At 42.6% G+C, this 18,840-nt stretch overlaps 1 protein-coding gene across 1 annotated transcript in view; it reads left to right on the top strand.

Moving 5' to 3' along the window:
* LOC132873642 (protocadherin-16-like) overlaps positions 1-18,840 on the top strand; it is a 232,031-nt gene that overhangs the window by 12,619 nt on the left and 200,572 nt on the right. Inside the window, exon 2 of the mRNA XM_060909392.1 lies at positions 15,487-17,283. Within this exon, the coding sequence (XP_060765375.1) occupies positions 15,508-17,283 (1,776 nt within the window). The 5' untranslated portion in view covers positions 15,487-15,507. The remainder of the gene's footprint in view (positions 1-15,486; positions 17,284-18,840) is intronic.

Below are 18,840 nucleotides of genomic sequence, written 5' to 3'. Positions count from 1 at the left end.
CTTTAAACTATTAAAGAATAAAAACTACTCTGCCCAATTACACTCTGCTTTCACTCTACTAATTGTGTCTCACTCCATTTTTAATACAGTATGTGACAATAAGCGTTAGGAAATGTTTGATTAAGTGAAGTAACTTTCTTGGAGGCCAGTCAGGACTAAAACAAACATTTGTATTTCACTCTCGGTTGATGCTTCACAGTTCTGTTGGAGAAAAGAATGATGTTAACATTCCAGTAGAGAAAGGAGACTCCACATTGATGAAATATATTTATTGGAGTAGGTGAATTAAAAGAAATGTAAAGAAAGGGAGTACAGAGAATCGAACCCAGTGATATCATAGACAGTTAAGGTTTACAGTGAAAGAAAGTGGCCCAGAGGAGCACGCAGGCTGACATAAAATATGTATCACCTGGACTTGATTGGGTCACTGCCTGAAACCCTTGCTTTGTTTCCTCTGGCCTTGCTTCCAGTTTGAAGGGGAAAACTTGGAAGCCCTGGCGTTTACAGCTCTGCGTTTCTGCGGTTGCAACGCTTTTTCAGGAGATTTCATATCCCATTAAAAAAAGCAAACAAGTGGACGATGTGTGTGCGCGCGTGTATGTGTGTTACGTGTAGGTAACTGTCTGTAAAAGTGTTACACCGCACTGTCGCTGCCGGTTTTGTATCATTTCTCTGTCTGTAAATCAAATCAAATCATGACATCATTTGTTAACATGACCCTGACAGAGTCTGTGGTTTTGTGTACATATCTGTAGGCAGTGTTTTCCACAGCCGGCTTGTCTGTACCCCTTCTGTAAATGGAGCTAGCCTGAGTCATGTTCTGGCACTTATAAAGCTCCACTGGCCCTCCTGCAGTACCATTTCAGGCCTGTATTGATGATTTACACTTAGGAAGTGCTTGCTGAAGTGTACAGAGGGTATTTATACACTGAAAACTGCGGCATGTAATCGTGCCCAAGAGCATAATCTCGCCAGCATTTCTTTATTGCAATAAAGAAATTGTAAGGAACGTATTTTGTTCTTGCCATGTGTTCAGTAAACGGCTCCATGTTTGCATGTTCTTATAGATAAGATATTGCATTAAATCTGCTATTTTACTACTCTGTGGAGATGCGGGGTTGACATGCTTTAGTGCTTGGTATAGTCTTATTAAAATATCAGAAACAGGTCACACAAATACAAAAACCTTCTAGAACTTTAATTTCAGAGTGATACTGTACTTTACATGTGTTCTTACAGACATTATATATAAATTCAGGCAGCCAAAAATTATGATTTTTTTTTTTTTTTGCTTATAACATGCTGAGACACCTCTACTTTGAGACATAAACAACGTATACATGTTTTATTAATGATCTAAATGATTATCTAAATTATTACTGATCTGGGCTTTCTGCAAGTGTCACATCAGGTAAAGAAGGAGGCATTTAGACACACAAGGCTACAAAAATAGCTGTAGGCTACGAATAAAGGTAGGTATAAAGATAGACAGTTTGATCCTAAAGATATATAGTTTTATGGACGTATTTCTTTTTATATTTTATTTGTGACAAATTAAATACAAATGAAATATATAACAAAAAATCTCTTTTCTCCAACCTCCCAGAGACATGTGAGTAGGTGGATTGACTGAGAAGAATTGCCCCTAGTGTGTGAATAATAATAATTAGAAGAAGAAGAAGAAGAAGAAAGGAAAGCCTTTATTTGTCACACGTACACTCAAGCACAGACTTAAGCACATAGTGAAATTCCTCCTCTGCATTTAACCCATCTGAAGCAGTGAACACACACATGTACATGTAAGTGACTGATGAGCACACACACATACCCAGAGCAGTGGGCAGCTATGCTACAGCGCCCGGGGAGCAGTTGGAGGTTCGGTGCCTTGCTCAAGGGCACTTCAGCCCAAGACTGCCCTGTGTTAACCTAACTGCATGTGGGGGAAACCAGAGCACCTGGAAGAAACCCACGCAGACACAGGGAGAACATGCAAACTCCACACAGAATGGCCCCCGTTGGGCGTGAGGTTCGAACCGAGAACCTTCTTGCTGTGAGGCGACAGTGCGAATGACTACACCACCGTGTAAATATGTGTGTGTGTGTGTGCATGGTACCCTATGATAGAGCGTAGTCCCATCCTGGGCGTATCCTTGTCTCGCGCTCAGTGTTCCTAGGATAGGCTCTGCATCCACAGCGACCCTGAACTGGATAAGCTGTTACTGAAAGTGAATGAAATAGTTGTTGCTTTTACACAGACAGTGTGTTGATGTCTTTAAGTGGACCCGTTTTACTTTTAGGGAGTAAGCAGATTGTAAACTGGTATAACTTTACTTGTGATTGAAATAAAGTATGTGCAAAAGAGAAACATATATCAGTTCAGGAAAATGTAGTCTTCAGAACTGTATGTAGTAGGGAATTTAACCATGTAAAGAGCTTCACAGGCAACTACACATATTTTCGCTATAACTCTATACACAATATATATATATATATATATATATATATATATATATATATATATATATATATATATATATATATATATACACAGTGCCTTGCAAAAGTAATCATCCCCCTTGGTGTTTGTCCTGTTTTGTCACATTACAAGTTGGAATTAAAATGGATTTTTGGAGGGTTAGCACCGTTTGATTTACACAACATGCCTACCACTTTAAAGGTGCAAATTGTTGTTTTATTGTGACACAAACAAAAATTAGGATGAAAAAAACAGAAATTTGGAGTGTGCATAAGTATTCACCCCCTTTCGTATGAAACCCCTAAATAAGAGCTGGTCCAACCAATTCACTTCATAAGTCACATAATCAGTTGACTAAGATCCGCTGTGTGCAGTCAAAGTGTCACATGATCTGTCACATGATGTCTGTATAAATCAACCTGTTCTGGAAGGACCCTGACTCTGCAACACTACTAAGCAAGCAACATGAAAACCAAGGAGCCTCCAAACAGGTCAGAGACAAAGTTGTGGAGAAGTATAGATCAGGGTTGGGTTATAAAAAATATTCCAAACTTTGAATATCCCAGGGAGCTCCATTAAATCCATTATAGCAAAATGGAAAGAATATGGCACCACTACAAACCTGACAAGAGAAGGCTGCCCACCAAAACTCACAGACCGAGCAAGGAGGGCATTAATCAGAGATGCAACAAAAGCACCAAAGATAACACTGAAGGAGCTGCAAAGATCCACAGCGATGATGGGAGTATCTGTCCATAGGAACACTTTAAGCCGTACACTCCACAGAGTGGGGCTTTATGGAAGAGTGGCCAGAAAAAAGTCATTGCTTAAAAAATCACATTTGGAGTTTGCTCAACAGCATGTGGCAGACTCCCCAAACACATGGAAGAAGATTCTCTGGTCAAATGAGACTAAAATTGAGGTTTTTGGCCATCATGGGAAATGCCATGTGTGGCGCAAACCCAACAGCCTGAGAACACCATTCCTACAGTGAAGCATGATGGTGGCAGCATCATACTGTGGGGATATTTTTCATCTGCAGGGACAGGAAAGCTGATCAGGGCTGAAGGAAAGATGGATGGCACTAAATACAGGGCAATTCTGGAGGAAAACCTGTTTGAGTCGGCCAGAGGTTTGAGACTGGGATGAAGGTTCACGTTCCAGCAGGACAATGACCCTAAACATACTGCTAAAGCTACACTGGAGTGGTTTAAAGGGAAACATTTAAATGTCTTGGAATGGCCTAATTAAAACTCAGACCTCAATCCAATTGAGAATCTGTGGCATAACTTGAAGATTGCTGTCCACCAACGCAACCCATCTAACTTGAAGGACTTGGAGCAGTTTTGCCTTGAGGAATGGGCAAAAATCCCAGTGGCTAGATGTGCTAAACTAATAGAGACATACGCCAAGAGACTTGCAGCTGTAATTGTAGCAAAAGGTGGCTTTACAAAGTATTGACTTGGGAAGGGGGTGAATACTTATGCACACTCCAGATTTCTGTTTTTTCATCTTAATTATTGTTTGTGTCACAATAAAAAAGCAATGTGCACCTTTAAAGTGGTAGGCATGTTGTGTAACTCACATGGTGCTAACCCTCCAAAAATCCATTTTAATTCCAGCTTGGAATGCGACAAAACAGGACAAAACACCTACACACACACACACACACACACACACACACACACACACACAAAACATTAATGCATGCGAAATGCACAATATTTCTGTGTTCTTCTGCTCAGTTGCAGTGCTACAGCTGCTGTCCCTGCTCAGAGCACTGAGTTGCATGTAAAAGGATCAGTCTCCATCCGTAAAAGTTGTTGCTGCCCGGGACCCGTCTGCCACCTTTGCCCCAACACTAATTCTCTGATGACAGCTGGAAGGCTATATGCAGAAAGCTTGGGCTTTGTGCTTGTCCAAGTGTGAGACAGAGAATTGGGATGCATTCCTTACAGCTTTAGGATGTGAAAGTTGTACCATGTCAGCATTATGAAATGCAACCTCTTGGAAGACAGTATTTCAATAGTATTGTTAAAGTACAGTATATTTCACATATCATGGATTTAAGACAAATAGCCCTTTTAATGAATCATGCTGACTGAAATATTTCGAGTGATGATTAAGTACATACATAGAGATACAGTTCTGTGTAAAAGTCTTAGGCACATGGAAAGAAATGCTGTAGAACAAAAAATTGCTTAAAAATAATGAAATGAAATGTTTCAACATTTAAAAAAATACTATAAACATCAGTAAGCCATAATAAATGAAACAGTCAATATTTGGTGTGAGACGACCCTTTGCTTTAAAAAAAAAAAAGTAGTCCAAGGCAGTGTTTCTCAACCATTTGTCCGCGGCCCACTAAGCACCCTCTAATGGGCCGTGATTTTTTTTTTCAAGCTGAAGCTAATTTTTACTCATAGTATGGTATAGTTGCTGGGTTGCATCCGACGTCACATCCGCCTCATTAAGCTACAGTCACACTACAGCTTGCGATGCTTTGCGATAGGTTATCGATGGAAATGAGGCATTTTGTTGGCGATGCATGGCGATATACACGTGAGCTAAAAGTTGTGGTTACATAGCACGTGAACACTTGACTGTCATGCCTTCGTGCACTTGAGTCTGGCACAGCTCGAGCAGCTGCATTCACTCACAGAGCACGTTGTGCGCACACTTGGGACCCATCCATTATGGGAAACACCTGATACTGATTTGAGCGCAATCAGCACACACAGATATGGAAGCTATTTATTTGCGAAGTATTATCACGTTTGTTTCTAGCCATGTTTATAACACTGTTTAAATACTCTGCTTTATGATTCTTCTTTCTGTTTTGCCTTCGTTTTTGTAAATATCATGCCTGCTAATAAACACTCTTCCTGCACTTACCGTAGATCCGTCTACCGCCATCTATCTTGTAGTGTCCTGATCCCCAGATCTTTAACCCAGCCACATATAAAAAGTTGTACGCCTCCACGCTCTTCCAGGTTTTCATCTGTGTGTCCATGTAGAATGATGTCTGCAGCACCAGGTAGTTTGAGATGTAGGGGAACTCAACAGATAGATAATTTTCCAACTCATAGGAAAAATCCTTCTTTGTTAGCGTGTAAGGATCTAATCCCAATAAGTGGTTTCTATATCCACTTCTTCTGAGTGGACTTCTTGGTTTTAATAACTTGCTTGTTTGCTGAACACAAACATGGCAATAAGTTCTTGTGTTAATGGACCAGACTCCACTTTTGGATCATTAATCCCTTCTGACTGAGAATTCAACCAGCATGGTTTGACTTCTGGCACATCCGTACAGTTTTAAATACAATACCTACAATGAAAAACAGTTTGTTTTTATTGCACTTATTTAATTCCTGCGCTCCCATCTGTAACAGTCAAGTCGAGTCAAGTCAACTTTATTGTCAAATATGCTATACATGCTCGACATACAGCACAGATTAAATTTCAGTCCTCTCTGACCCACGGTGCAAACAGGCAATGCAATAAATAAAAATAGAATAATTGAAATAAACAATATAAACAGTATAAACACTCTAGCTAAGAACTAGACATAGACTAAACACACACACACACACACACACACACACACACACACACACACACACACACACACACACATAAATTGGAGCAAATAAACAGTCAAGGGCACTTGAGGTATAACAGGTAAACATGAAATAAGCAGTATAAACAATAAACTAATAGCTGTTAAGGTGAGGTAGTGCGGAATAGTGCAAATGAGCGAGGTAAAGTGAAATGTGCAGTCCCTGAGTTCAGTGTGTTAATGAACGTTGAGAGTATGTGTGTGTGTGTTGGGGGGGGGGACTGTGAGGGTGACATGTCAGATACTGAAGGGGGGGGCAGGGGGGTGTGCGAGCGAAACCTGTAGCAGGGGGCAGAGGGGGGAGGAGGGGCAGAACAGGGAGGGAGTTGAGCCTCCTGACCGCCTGGTGAAAGAAACTGTCCTTGAGCCTGCTGGTTTTGGCCCGGAGACTCCGCAGTCTCCTCCCTGATGGCAGCAGACTGAAGAGGCTGTGAGATGGGTTGGTGGGGTCACCTGCAATCCTGATGGCTTTGCGGGTGAGGCGGGAGTTATACAGTAGATATCCATTAGAGAAGGGAGAGAGACACCAATGATCCTCTTAGCTGCTCTCACGATGCGTTGCAGAGTCTTGCAGCAGGACACGGTGCAGGCGCCGTACCACACGCTGATGCAGCTGGTCAGGATGTTCTCGATGGTGCCTCTGTAGAATGTGTGCATGATGGGGGCCGGGACTCTTGCTCTCCTCAGTTTGCGAAGGAAGTACAAATGCTGTTGGGCTTTTTTGGCCAGTGATGTGGTGTTGTTGCTCCAGGACAGGTCTTCAGAGATGTGCACACCCAGAAACTTAGTGCTGCTCACCCTCTCCACTGCAGCATCGTCAATAGATAGTGGAGCATGCTGGGTGTGCGCTCTCCTGAAGTCCACAACAATCTCCTTCGTCTTCTCCACGTTCAGGCAGAGATTGTTGTCCTTGCACCACATGGCCAAGCGGCTCACCTCACTCCTGTAGATTGTCTCATCGCCATTGTTGATGAGACCCACCACAGTCGTGTCATCCGCAAATTTAATGAAGAGATTAGAGCTGGATGTTGGTGTGCAGTCGTGGGTCAGCAGAGTGAAGAGGAGGGGTCTCAGCACACATCCTTGGGGGGCCCCCGTGTTCAATGTGATGGTGCTGGAGGAGTTGCTGCTGACCCGTACAGCCTGTGGTCTCCCTGTCAGGAAGTCCAGCAGCCAGTTGCACAGGGAGGTGTTGAGTCCCAGCTGGTCCAGTTTGTGAATGAGCTGCTGAGGAATGATTGTGTTGAATGCTGAGCTAAAGTCTATGAACAGCATTCTGACATACGAGTCTTTTTTCTCCAGGTGGGTGAGGGCTGAGTGGAGGACAGTGGAGATGGCATCATCGGTCGAACGGTTGGACTGATATGCAAACTGGAAAGGGTCCAGGGCGGGGGGGAGGGCCAACTTGATATGCCGCATGATTAGCCGCTCGAAGCACTTCATGAGGACGGGAGTGAATGCGACGGGGCGGTAGTCATTGAAGCAGGAGGGGGATGGCTTCTTCGGGACCGGGATGATGGTGGTGGCTTTGAGGCATGTGGAGACAACAGCCTGGCTCAACGAGATGTTGAAGGTGTCTGTAAAGACATCTGTGAGCTCCTCGGCACAGTCTCTCAGGACACGACCAGGAATGTTATCAGGACCCGGGGCTTTCCGTGCATTTGTCGTCCTGAGAGCTCTCCTCATGCTGTCTGGGGACAGCGTCAACACCTGGTCGCCGGGAGGTGGTGGGGTCTTCTGTGCCGTGGTGTTGTTGTCTGCCTCAAAGCGAGCGAAGAAGTCGTTCAACTGATTCATTGGAGACGTGGAGTTGTCACAGGTCTGCGGCGAGGGCTTGTAGTCTGTGATGGCCTGAATCCCCCACCACAGGTTCCTGGTGTCTCTGCTGTCATTGAAATAGTCAGCAATGTACCTGGAATACTGTCTCTTGGCCACCCTGATGCCTCGTGACAGATTGGCCCTAGCTGTCCTCAGGCCCACCTCGTCCCCAGCTCTGAAGGTGGCGTTCTGAGCCCACAGGAGCCTGTGGACTTCCCCTGTCAGCCATGGTTTCTGATTGGCCCGAATGGAGATGGTTCTGGTGACCGTAGCGTTGTCCATGCACTTCCTCATATAGACAGTGACGGTCTCCATGCACTCCCCCCCCCCATCTGTCCCTCTGAGTTGCATGTCAGTCCTGGGATTGAGATGCTGACCTCTTCTGCCCCTCGGACCTGCTTGATCCATCCTGGTGCCCTGTGTCTGGTTGGAGTCTTATCACATTGCTCCTGTGGAGGACGGCCCCATGAGGACAGTTGAAAGTTACACCTGGAGGACGCTCTGGACTCTTACAGTAATGCTTTTATGGCTGAGGACTACAGTTGACTTGCTAACTTCAGGACTGCAGTTGTCATGAACAGTTTTGCACTCAAGTTTCCATCAGTGAAGAGTTACAACATCAACGAAACTGTCTTCATGTTAAAACTGTTAATGTTATAGTCATGCTGTCTGTTTTTGCCCAAATGAGGATGGGTTCCCTTTTGAGTCTGGTTCCTCTCGAGGTTCCTTCCTCATGTCGTCTGAGGGAGTTTTTCCTTGCCACTGTCGCCGCAGGCTTGCTCATTGGGGACAGATTAGGGATAAAATTAGCTCATGTTTTAAGTCGTTCAAATTCTGTAAAGCTGCTTTGCAACAATGTTTATTGTTAAAAGTGCTATACAAATAAACTTGACTTGACTTGACTCTTGGAGATCTGTGGAGTTGTAGGTGGCTGCCTGTCTGAACATGCTCCAGTCATAACAGGGAGTGATGTTGCATCCCATTAATACACTTTACAATAGATTATTAGATTCAAATAGAATAGATGAGCCAAAATAATTGGGGATCTTTTTTAATAGACCCCCGACTCGTTACCAGTATGAAAACGTAGGCCTCAAAGTAGAAAAGGTTAAGAACCCCTGCTCTAAGGTACAATGAGTGCAGTTTTATAAGGAAATGAGCTGTAGGTTTTACTGAGCATGTTACAAAACCAGCTACAGTTCTTCTGGACACTTTCACTGTCACACTCGCTTTTTAATTTTGCGGCAAGCGAAACCCAGTAGCCTTCATTATGTTTTCTTTTTTAATCTGAAAGTGGTCTCTTGTAATGTGCTGCTCAGATGCAAACATATTTTTTTTTCTGTAATATTTAATTTTGTGCTGGAAAACGAACATTTGGAACTCTAAAATGTACTGACTCGATAATGTAGAAGTCATAAAATAGAAATCTATAACAAAGTTTCTGTGAAAAAAAGAAAAAATGGGAAGTTTAAGACTTTTGCACAGTACTGTATATCAGTAGTTGATCAACCAGTCAAAGCAACCAACAAATTTGAAGGTAGAAGATGATGAGTGTGAGCAAATTAACTTTCTTCTCAACTTCATCAGCTGGATTAATGTGCAAACATTTTACACTTGTATGCACTTTATTGAGCTGTAGAATGTATATTCCCATGAGCTTCGATTCTCATTGATTTCTTTTTATAATACAGCATACAATAAAGTACACTAACATGGGACAAAAGAATAAAAGAAGATGCTAAAGGAAATATCATGTATCACAAAAATCCATGTGTCTTTAAGACATACTACATACCAGAAAAAAAAAATCCTGATCCCCAGCTGTTCTGAGATGGCAATTGAAGTACTGAAGTGCTGCCATGTATTTATGCAGTGAACAGAAAAGGCCCCCCACTGCTAGTTTTCCTCAGACGTCCCTGTCAATCACTTAGTCTGGCCTGTTTATATTATGTGATTGAGGGGCAGTTGGGACCTTGACATATTTTAATAAGCTGTTAATATAAGAATATATAAGAAAGAATGTTGAGGGAGTGTGGTAATTCGTGACTCTGGAGCCTATTTAACTTGGCTTCTATTGGTCTCTGTGTTTCCACTGTGTCTGTTACTTGCATTAGAGAGGAACTGAGGCTGCTGTAGTCTTCACCAGAGCCTGCAGGGGGTGTCATTCTCCTAACTGCAACTTAACCCTCAATATTCCAATATTCAACACAAACCCTGTGTCTGAAATCACTCCTTCCTCACTATATAGTGGACTATATAGTGAGGCCGCCATTTTGTAGTGCTGTCCGCATGCATAGTGAGCATTATTACACCCTGTATAGTGCACTCAAAGTATACCACAGTGCATCACGAAAAGTAGTGTGACCGATGGTCACTAACCAAGCCATATATCCCATCATGCATTGCGCTCACGTTGAAAGAAATCAAATCAAAAGCCTCAAATTTGATTGAATAAAAGGCAGCAGCAAAGAAGAAAGTATTCAGCCTTGATTTAAAAAAACTGAAAGATGCAGGTACTTTGTATTTATTAATGTGGGAAATATGCTCAGTATAATATGGATTTATCACAGAAACACATGCATGTATTTATTATTTTGAAAACCCACCAGCCGACTGATCCAGCACGTTTTAATTGTGCGACAGTAATGACGTAAATAATGTTTTTTTCATTTTATCAATGAGCTCACTATATAGTCCTCTATATAGTAATTCCCTATATAGGGAGTAGTGAATGAGTGAGTGATTTCGGACACAGGGTGAATGAAATCACTCATAATAGTAACAAAGCGTATTTACTGTCTGTAGAAAGGACACATATTGTAGAAAGGTAGATTGTCCTACTGTATTGACTGTGGGTCTACAGATAAGGCCTTGTTAGTGAAGCAAACTTGTGCACTTAACCTCTTGCTTGACCCATTTACTTGTATTCATCCAAGATGAAGACTGTGACAGCACATGCAATTGAAAATGTAAATAAAATGTATATACTGTACAGCATGATATTCTGATGGTCAATGACAGTCCACCCGTATGTTCAGGAATATAGACTCCTGTGCAAAAGTCTTAGGCATTATGTAAAGAAATGCTGTAGACCAGACCTGGGCATTTTACGGCCCGCGGGCCGCATCCGGCCCTTTGGTTCATTCTGACTGGCCCGCGAAAGGTTAATTAGAAATTACAAAATAAACGTATTTTCTAATTTTACCTCATGCATGGACTGAATGTGCATTGCTTTTATTTTGAAGTTGTGTTCAACAAAAACGCAATGCGCGCGACATGAAAATGACATGAAATCCCACGAAACCTAATCCCGCGATAACTACTTCCGTAATTTGTCCAGACCAACCACAAACTTGTACGTCATCCTTCAAACGGTCCAGCCAATCACATAGTGTGACGTCATCAGCAGGCGCCCGAGCCGATCTGTAGATCTGATACCTACTTTTTGGTGAATAATCTCATTATTTTTACAAAACATTACATACACAAGTGTCGATATGCCAAATCCCCCCCTTCATGGCCTGCTCTTAAGAATGAACTGTCCTTGTTACAAAAATGTCTGAAATATATAAACAATCCCCATGCAAATATACTGTACACATTCATAGCAGAAGTTAACCTTTCATAAACCCCTTGGTTTTTTTTGTTTGTTTGTTTGTTTTCCATTTTACATATATTGTATATATATGTATTTGATAAGTTTTCTTTTTAGATTATATTTTCAGAGGAGGTGTGATTTTATGTTGTAATATAAAATAATTCTGTTTATGTTTGAATTCAATAAAAAAAAAAGATCTGATTCCTACACCGAATCGACTGATGATCATCTGTCAGCTGTGCTTCGCATCTCCACCTCAGACATTCAACCTGACTCTGATGCACTCATTAAAGACCAACAGAGACTAGATTTCTCTCACTGAACAAATAAAAACCTGAAAAACACCAAATGAGGTGATTAGACTACAAATGTGGGCATCATTATTATAATATGATGTATTTTGCGGCGGCACGGTGGTGTAGTGGTTAGCGCTGTCGCCTCACAGCAAGAAGGTCTGGGTTTGAGCCCCGTGGCCGGCGAGGGCCTTCCTGTGCGGAGTTTGCATGTTCTCCCCGTGTCCGCGTGGGTTTCCTCCGGGTGCTCCGGTTTCCCCCACAGTCCAAAGACATGCAGGTTAGGTTAACTGGTGACTCTAAATTGACCGTAGGTGTGAATGTGAGTGTGAATGGTTGTCTGTGTCTATGTGTCAGCCCTGTGATGACCTGGCGACTTGTCCAGGGTGTACCCCGCCTTTCGCCCGTAGTCAGCTGGGATAGGCTCCAGCTTGCCTGCGACCCTGTAGAACAGGATAAAGTGGCTAGAGATGATGAGACTATAAACAGCAGTAAACCATAATAAATGAAACTAAGTCAGTATTTGGTGTGAGACAACCTTTTGCTTTAACAAAAAAAAAAAAAGTCTCAGGTACAGTGAGTGCAGTTTTATAAGGAGATATAAGGAAGCTGTAGGTTTTACTGAGCATCTTGCAGAACCAGCTGCAGTTCTTCTGGACACTTTGACTGTCACACTCTTGTCTTAATTTTGCACCAAAACCCTTTAGCCTTCATTATTTTTTCACCAACATTTACAAACATTTCTTTCCCTTTACATTTAATTTTGTGCTGGAAAACGAACATTTGGACAGTGTTTTTGTACTGACTCGATAATGTAGAAGTCATAAAATAGAAATCTATAACAAAGTTTGAATGAAAAAAAAATAGGGTGCCTAAGACTTTTGCACTGCACTGTATGTACTGTATATCCCTGTGAATAAGTTTGTTCATTGTTTTATCTTTCTTTAACGTTTGCTTACATTCCTTGTTTACCACTAGGGGGAGTGTAAAATGAATCAAAGCTGAAAGTTTGTGGTGTAGAGTAGTATAGTTCTAAAAAAACAAAGCAAAAAAAATGCAGATTCATGTCTACTAAATTCCCTTTTTCTTTTTTTTTAATTTGGTATAGGTGTACATTCTAAACGAGTTTTGACAAGGACAATTTGCACTCATGATCTGGGCACAAATGCAGTCTCCAGTGATAGTCCATGTTTTTTGCCAGTATGGTTTGGAGAACCTTACTTCCACAGACAAGCTGCATGCATCCCCATCGTAGTGCAGGCTGAACTCTGGGGTTTGGCCACAGTTCCAGCCAAAAGTGTACAACTGTCTAATCTCTGTAATGTTTTTTTTAGTGTTAGATAAAATAGCATCTGTAAGGCTGGCCACCTGTGGCTCTCAGTGGCTGCATTCCCATATGTGACAGGAGTGGAGCCGTCAGCTCCAACACACAATCTTGCCTGCTGTTTGTGCTCTCGCTCTCTCTCTCTCTCTCTGTCTCTCTCTCTCATATTTTAACTTTACTGACATCTCCATTTTGGAGACATTTCCAGAAGTAAAATCTTTTTGAAGCTATTGATTTTTTTTTTTTAGATTGTGTTGTCCATATTCAGAGAACATTCCTCATGTTAACACTCCTGAATTAATGGTAGTATGGGGACTTAGGTGAACAAGCTTTCCCCATCACTCTATAAACTATTCCTGAAAATCTATACAATCTGGACATTCTAGATATGAAACCTATTAAAATGGCTTTACATACAAGCTATTGAAAAACTATTCATAATTCTAAAAATATGTTAGTCTGTGGGCAGCACGGTGGTGTAGTGGTTAGCACTGTCGCCTCACAGCAAGAAGGTCCTGGGTTCAAGGCCGGCGAGGGCCTTTCTGTGTGGAGTTTGCATGTTCTCCCCATGTCTGTGTGGGTTTCCTCCGGGTGCTCCGGTTTCCCCCACAGCCAAAGACATGCAGGTTAGGTTAACTGGTGGCTCTAAATTGACCGTAGGTGTGAGTGTGAATGGTTGTTTGTCTCCATGTGTCAGCCCTGTGATGACCTGGCGACTTGTCCAGGGTGTACTCCGCCTCTTGCCCGTAGTCAGCTGGGATTGCCTGCGACCCTGTAGAACAGGATAAGCGGCTACAGATAATGGATGGATGGATGTTAGTCTGTGCATACTGAACTGGGGTGTAGTGAAGAGATGGCCAAGCATAACCATCCCTCTGGTCACCCTGGTAAGACATTATTATTCACTCACTTACTTTCAGTTACTGCTTTATGCTGGTCAGGGTTGTGGCGGATTCGGAGCCAAGCCCAGTATCACTGGGTGCAAAGTAGAGAATTCATCCTGGGTGGGACAGCAGTCCATCACAGGGCAATATTCACACCTAGTGGCAATTTAGCTTAACCAGTCCACCTACCTGCATGTTTTTGGACAGAATCCCAGAGGAAATCCATGCGAACATACACAACTGACAGTACAGACAAGTAACCCAAGCTCAGGACCGACCCTTTGATCCTGAAGCTGTGAGGTGGTAATGCTACCCATTGTAAGTCCATGCTGACTGACATCATCATCATCATCGTCTTCATCCATCAATCCATTATCCGTAACCACTTATCCTGTGCAAGGTCACAGGCAAGCTGGAGCCTATCCAGGCTGACTATGGGCGAGAGGTGGGGTACACCCTGGGCAAGTCGCCAGATCATTGCAGAACTGACACATAGAGACAAACAACCATTCACACTCACATTCACACCTACGGTCAATTTAGAGCCACCAATTAGCCTAACCTGCATGCCTTTGGACTGTGGGGGAAACCGAAGCACCTGGAGGAAAGCCATGCAGACACGGGGAGAACATGCAAGCTCCACACAGAAAGGCCCCTGTCGGCCACTGGGCTCGAACCCAGAACCTTCTTGCTGTGAGGTGACAGTGCTAACCACTACACCACCATGCTGCCCAAGCCACTATAGCATCTCTGGGAAATTTGAAAGTTCATTTCATCATTGTCCAGTAGTGGGAACAAGCAAGTTTAGCTAGCTAACACAGAAGTGAACTATTCTCTGGCCCCACTGACCACAATGAAGATTGGATTTCAGTTTGTTAGTAGCTATAGTTTGCTAAATGATATTGACTTTGTAATGCTAGTGTACTTCATATGATGCAGCTTAATGTTATGTTTCAGTAGCTATGACTTTTTTGTAGTTTGCTCGATGGCAAACAAATGTTGCTTAGGTGTGTGCCTTACATGCCCTGTACAGATTAGTATTGCACCAGCCCAGATTGCCACTCCAGTAAAGTAATTTGGTCTAACCTAACCCCCGTGTAAACTGTCTGGTTATGCAAAGCACACACAAAACTCTTCATTATACTAAAGATTGCATCATATACATATTTACATCAATTCGCAAAAACATTTACGAAAAGTCCATGTCAGAAAAATATTGAATTTTTTTGCTATTACAGATAAACAGATAAGAATTGTGCTATGTTTTTAGAAAAACACTGTGCTGAACATTGCCGAAGAAAGCTGCTCTCTTAAACAAATGTATTCTGCACCAGTGAGTCAGACCAGACCTCTTATGCACCTCTCCAGTGCCTCATAGACAACAGTGGTGGAATTTGACATGCGTCTGGTGTTTGAATGTGTTTTATTAGCATGATTCCAGGCTGTGATCTGTTTTCTTTCTCGTCTCTTGCAGGTGTAAGAGAACTGTGCTGTGATGAAGTTATTTGGAGGCTCTGGGGACAATAACTGTAGACTAAGGATGTTTCTACTTGTTTTTTTGACTGTGGAATTGTTAACAGTGGTGGTCAATGCGGATGCAACAGCAAGCATCCTGGAGTTACAGCTGGATGAAGAGCAGCCTGCAGGGACGATAGTGGGTGACATCAGTGCTGGGTTACCACCTGGAGAAACCGCCTCCCTCTACTTCATATCTGATCATGAGGGCACTAGCGTGGGAACGGACCTCCACATTGATGAGACCACTGGCATTATCAAGACTGCTCGGCGTCTGGACCGGGAAGAGAGAGACCATTATAGCTTTATAGCAGTTACCATGACTGGCCTCACAGTGAAGGTATCCATCACAGTGAATGACATTAATGATCATGCTCCAGTGTTCCCCAAGAATAAGGCCTATTTGAAAATCCCTGAGCAAACTGCAGTGGGGACAAGATTTTCCCTGGAGCCAGCCACTGATTCTGACAAAGATCAGCTCACCACTCAGGGATATCTCATCAAAGATGGAAACGTTGGACAGGTGTTCAGACTGGAAACTAAGAGGGCAGCAAATAAGGTTCTTTACCTGGACCTGGTGGTCAATGGTGTCCTTGACCGAGAAAAGAGGGCTTCTTACTCTTTGGTTTTGGAGGCCTTTGATGGGGGATCTCCTAAAAAAACAGGGCAAATGACTCTGGAGGTGACAGTGCAAGATATTAATGACCATGCTCCTGCTTTTAATCAGAGCAGATACCATGCCATCATCTCTGAAAGTCTCCCACAAGGTAGCGATATCCTACAAGTGTTTGCCTCAGATGCAGATGAAGGAGACAATGGCCTTGTGCTTTATGAGATTAACCGCAGGCAAAGTGACCCCGATCGATACTTTGTCATCGACTCTCGTTCTGGAATTATCACACTCAACAAGCCTTTGGACTATGAAGTCAGAAAGGTCCATGAGCTTGTCGTCCAAGCCAAAGACAATGCCAGCCACCCAGAGATCACGAATGCTTTCGTTACTATCCATGTCCGTGACTACAATGATAATCAACCCACCATGACCATCATCTTCCTCAGTGAGGATGGGTCACCTCGAATATCTGAGGGTGCCCAGCCTGGACAATATGTTGCCCGTATTTCAGTCTCAGACCCTGATTACGGTGAATACTCAAATGTCAATGTCTCTCTGGAAGGTGGGGATGGTAAGTTTGCCCTGACTACTAAGGACAACATCATCTACCTTATCTGTGTGGACCAGGTTCTGGATCGTGAAGAGAGAGACTCGTATGAGCTCCGGGTCATGGCTACAGATTCTGGCACCCCACCACTCCGAGCTGAATCCTCTTTTACAATCCAAGTCACAGATATCAATGATAACCCTCCTCTGTTTGATCAGCAGGCATACAAACAGACTATTCCAGAAGTGGTTTACCCAGGTAGCTTTGTGCTACAAGTAACAGCACGAGACAAAGACCAGGGCCCAAATGGTGATGTCCGCTACAGCATCCTGCCCAATAAGGGGACACATTCTAATTGGTTCACCATCGATGCTGTGACAGGTATCATCACCACAGCTACTGAGCTGGATTACGAGACGGATCGAAAAGCAAGTATCAAGGTAGTGGCTACAGATGGTGGAAAGCCCCCTTTATCCTCTACTGCCATGGTGGAAATCAGTCTACAGGATATTAATGACAACAGACCAGTTTTTGGGAGCAGCGTCTATAATGTGTCCATCAAGGAGAACACAGCTGCAGGGACCTGCTTCCTTGAGGTGGGAAAGTCCTGTACTTTTTGCTAATACTGAAAGTACTTATTGTTAAATGTTATTTAGATACAGTGTTGGGCAAGTTACTCAGGAAGAGTAATTAATTACTTTTGCAAATTACTACCTTTAAAAAAGTAATCAAATTAATTTACCGATTACTTGGTATCAATAGTAATTAGTTACATTACTCGTTTCATTACTTTTACTACCCCCCCTTCTGAAAAAGTGAAAGCTTTTTGTTAGCTATCCAGATGTCAGCTGTGGTGGACACAAAGTTTATCTGTCTGAGTGTGGCCTTAAAATTAGATTCCATCACCGCATATTTGCTCTCGAGGGTCGTCAGCAAACGTCTTTCTCTGTAGCAGCCTAGCATTGCTCTTTGTGGGTATTTTCTCTATAATGTGTCAAAATGTGGGCAAGTCAACAGTGGAAACGGGTAACATCTCTTCTACGATATAGTCAGCAACGAGCTTATTTAGATCCTTTCCACTTAACTTCTCTCTACCACCATTTTCTCTTCTGAAATCCAGTTTTTGTTGTTTAGCCGGAGTGCATACATCTCTATCGGCACCTGTGTCAGAGATGCCAACATATACGATTTGGGTGTAGCAGCTACGGATTTGAAGCACAATTATGGTGCTACGCGTAGACCTGAAAATAATCTGTTTTCAACCGGTTTTGCCTGTGTATCGATCAAATTAACATATTTTCGGCATTCAGACTGTTCTCGTGTCATTGTTTACACTGAGTTGGATAATTCCAGGAATTTCCGTATCCTTGTTAGCTGCGCTGTGATTGGCCGAGAGGTGACCTGATTCATGCTCTCGGCTAATCACAGCGCGTGTTAAATGCAGTGCTCAGAAATGTGCAGTAGTGATGTGTAGTCGTCTTCCTGGAAGCAAACTGTCTTCATCGGTCGTGTTCCAGAACTGAAACTTTCGATTTCTCTCACAAAATGGTGTCAGGTGTGAAGTGAAGACAAACCATATGTAGCTGCCATCAGAGTCAGTCATACAATTTAAGTTCATTTAATAATTTTGGTTAAATATAAGAATAATTTGTTTGGATAAAATATTTATTTTGTTAATCAACATGAATATAACCAAGTATACAGATAAAAACACAAGTTAAAAGAGCTGTGTAATATATTCATAGCAGAACAAATGTTCTTCGTGTTGTTGTGGGTGGGGTTGTTGTTGTTGGTTGCATGCTGAACAGGACCATGTGTGGTATTAAAGTTTGGTTCAATGGAGGATGATCATTAAAAGTTACAAACTGTATTAATGTTCATGAAGACTGGAACAAAGTGAAGATTTATAAGGCTGGAGGTTTCCTTTCTTACCCCCCTTTAGTTTAACGTGGCCAACGAGGTATGCGGGTGTATTTTTATTTTGACATGTTTGTAACTATTTGATATGCTAACGGCTGATATGCTAGCAGAGTTCACTTGATAGCTGCATGCTAACTTGTCGATGTTTCTCGGTGCTAATTACCCATTAGTTAAGCGGCCTATGGTTTTCAAAGTTAAAGGATTATATACGGTAAGCTGTATTTTGTGTTTGT

The sequence above is a fragment of the Neoarius graeffei genome, chromosome 25, assembly GCF_027579695.1.
Source record: "Neoarius graeffei isolate fNeoGra1 chromosome 25, fNeoGra1.pri, whole genome shotgun sequence".
Taxonomy (NCBI): Eukaryota; Metazoa; Chordata; class Actinopteri; order Siluriformes; family Ariidae; genus Neoarius; species Neoarius graeffei.
This window is presented reverse-complemented; position numbering and strand designations above follow the sequence as displayed.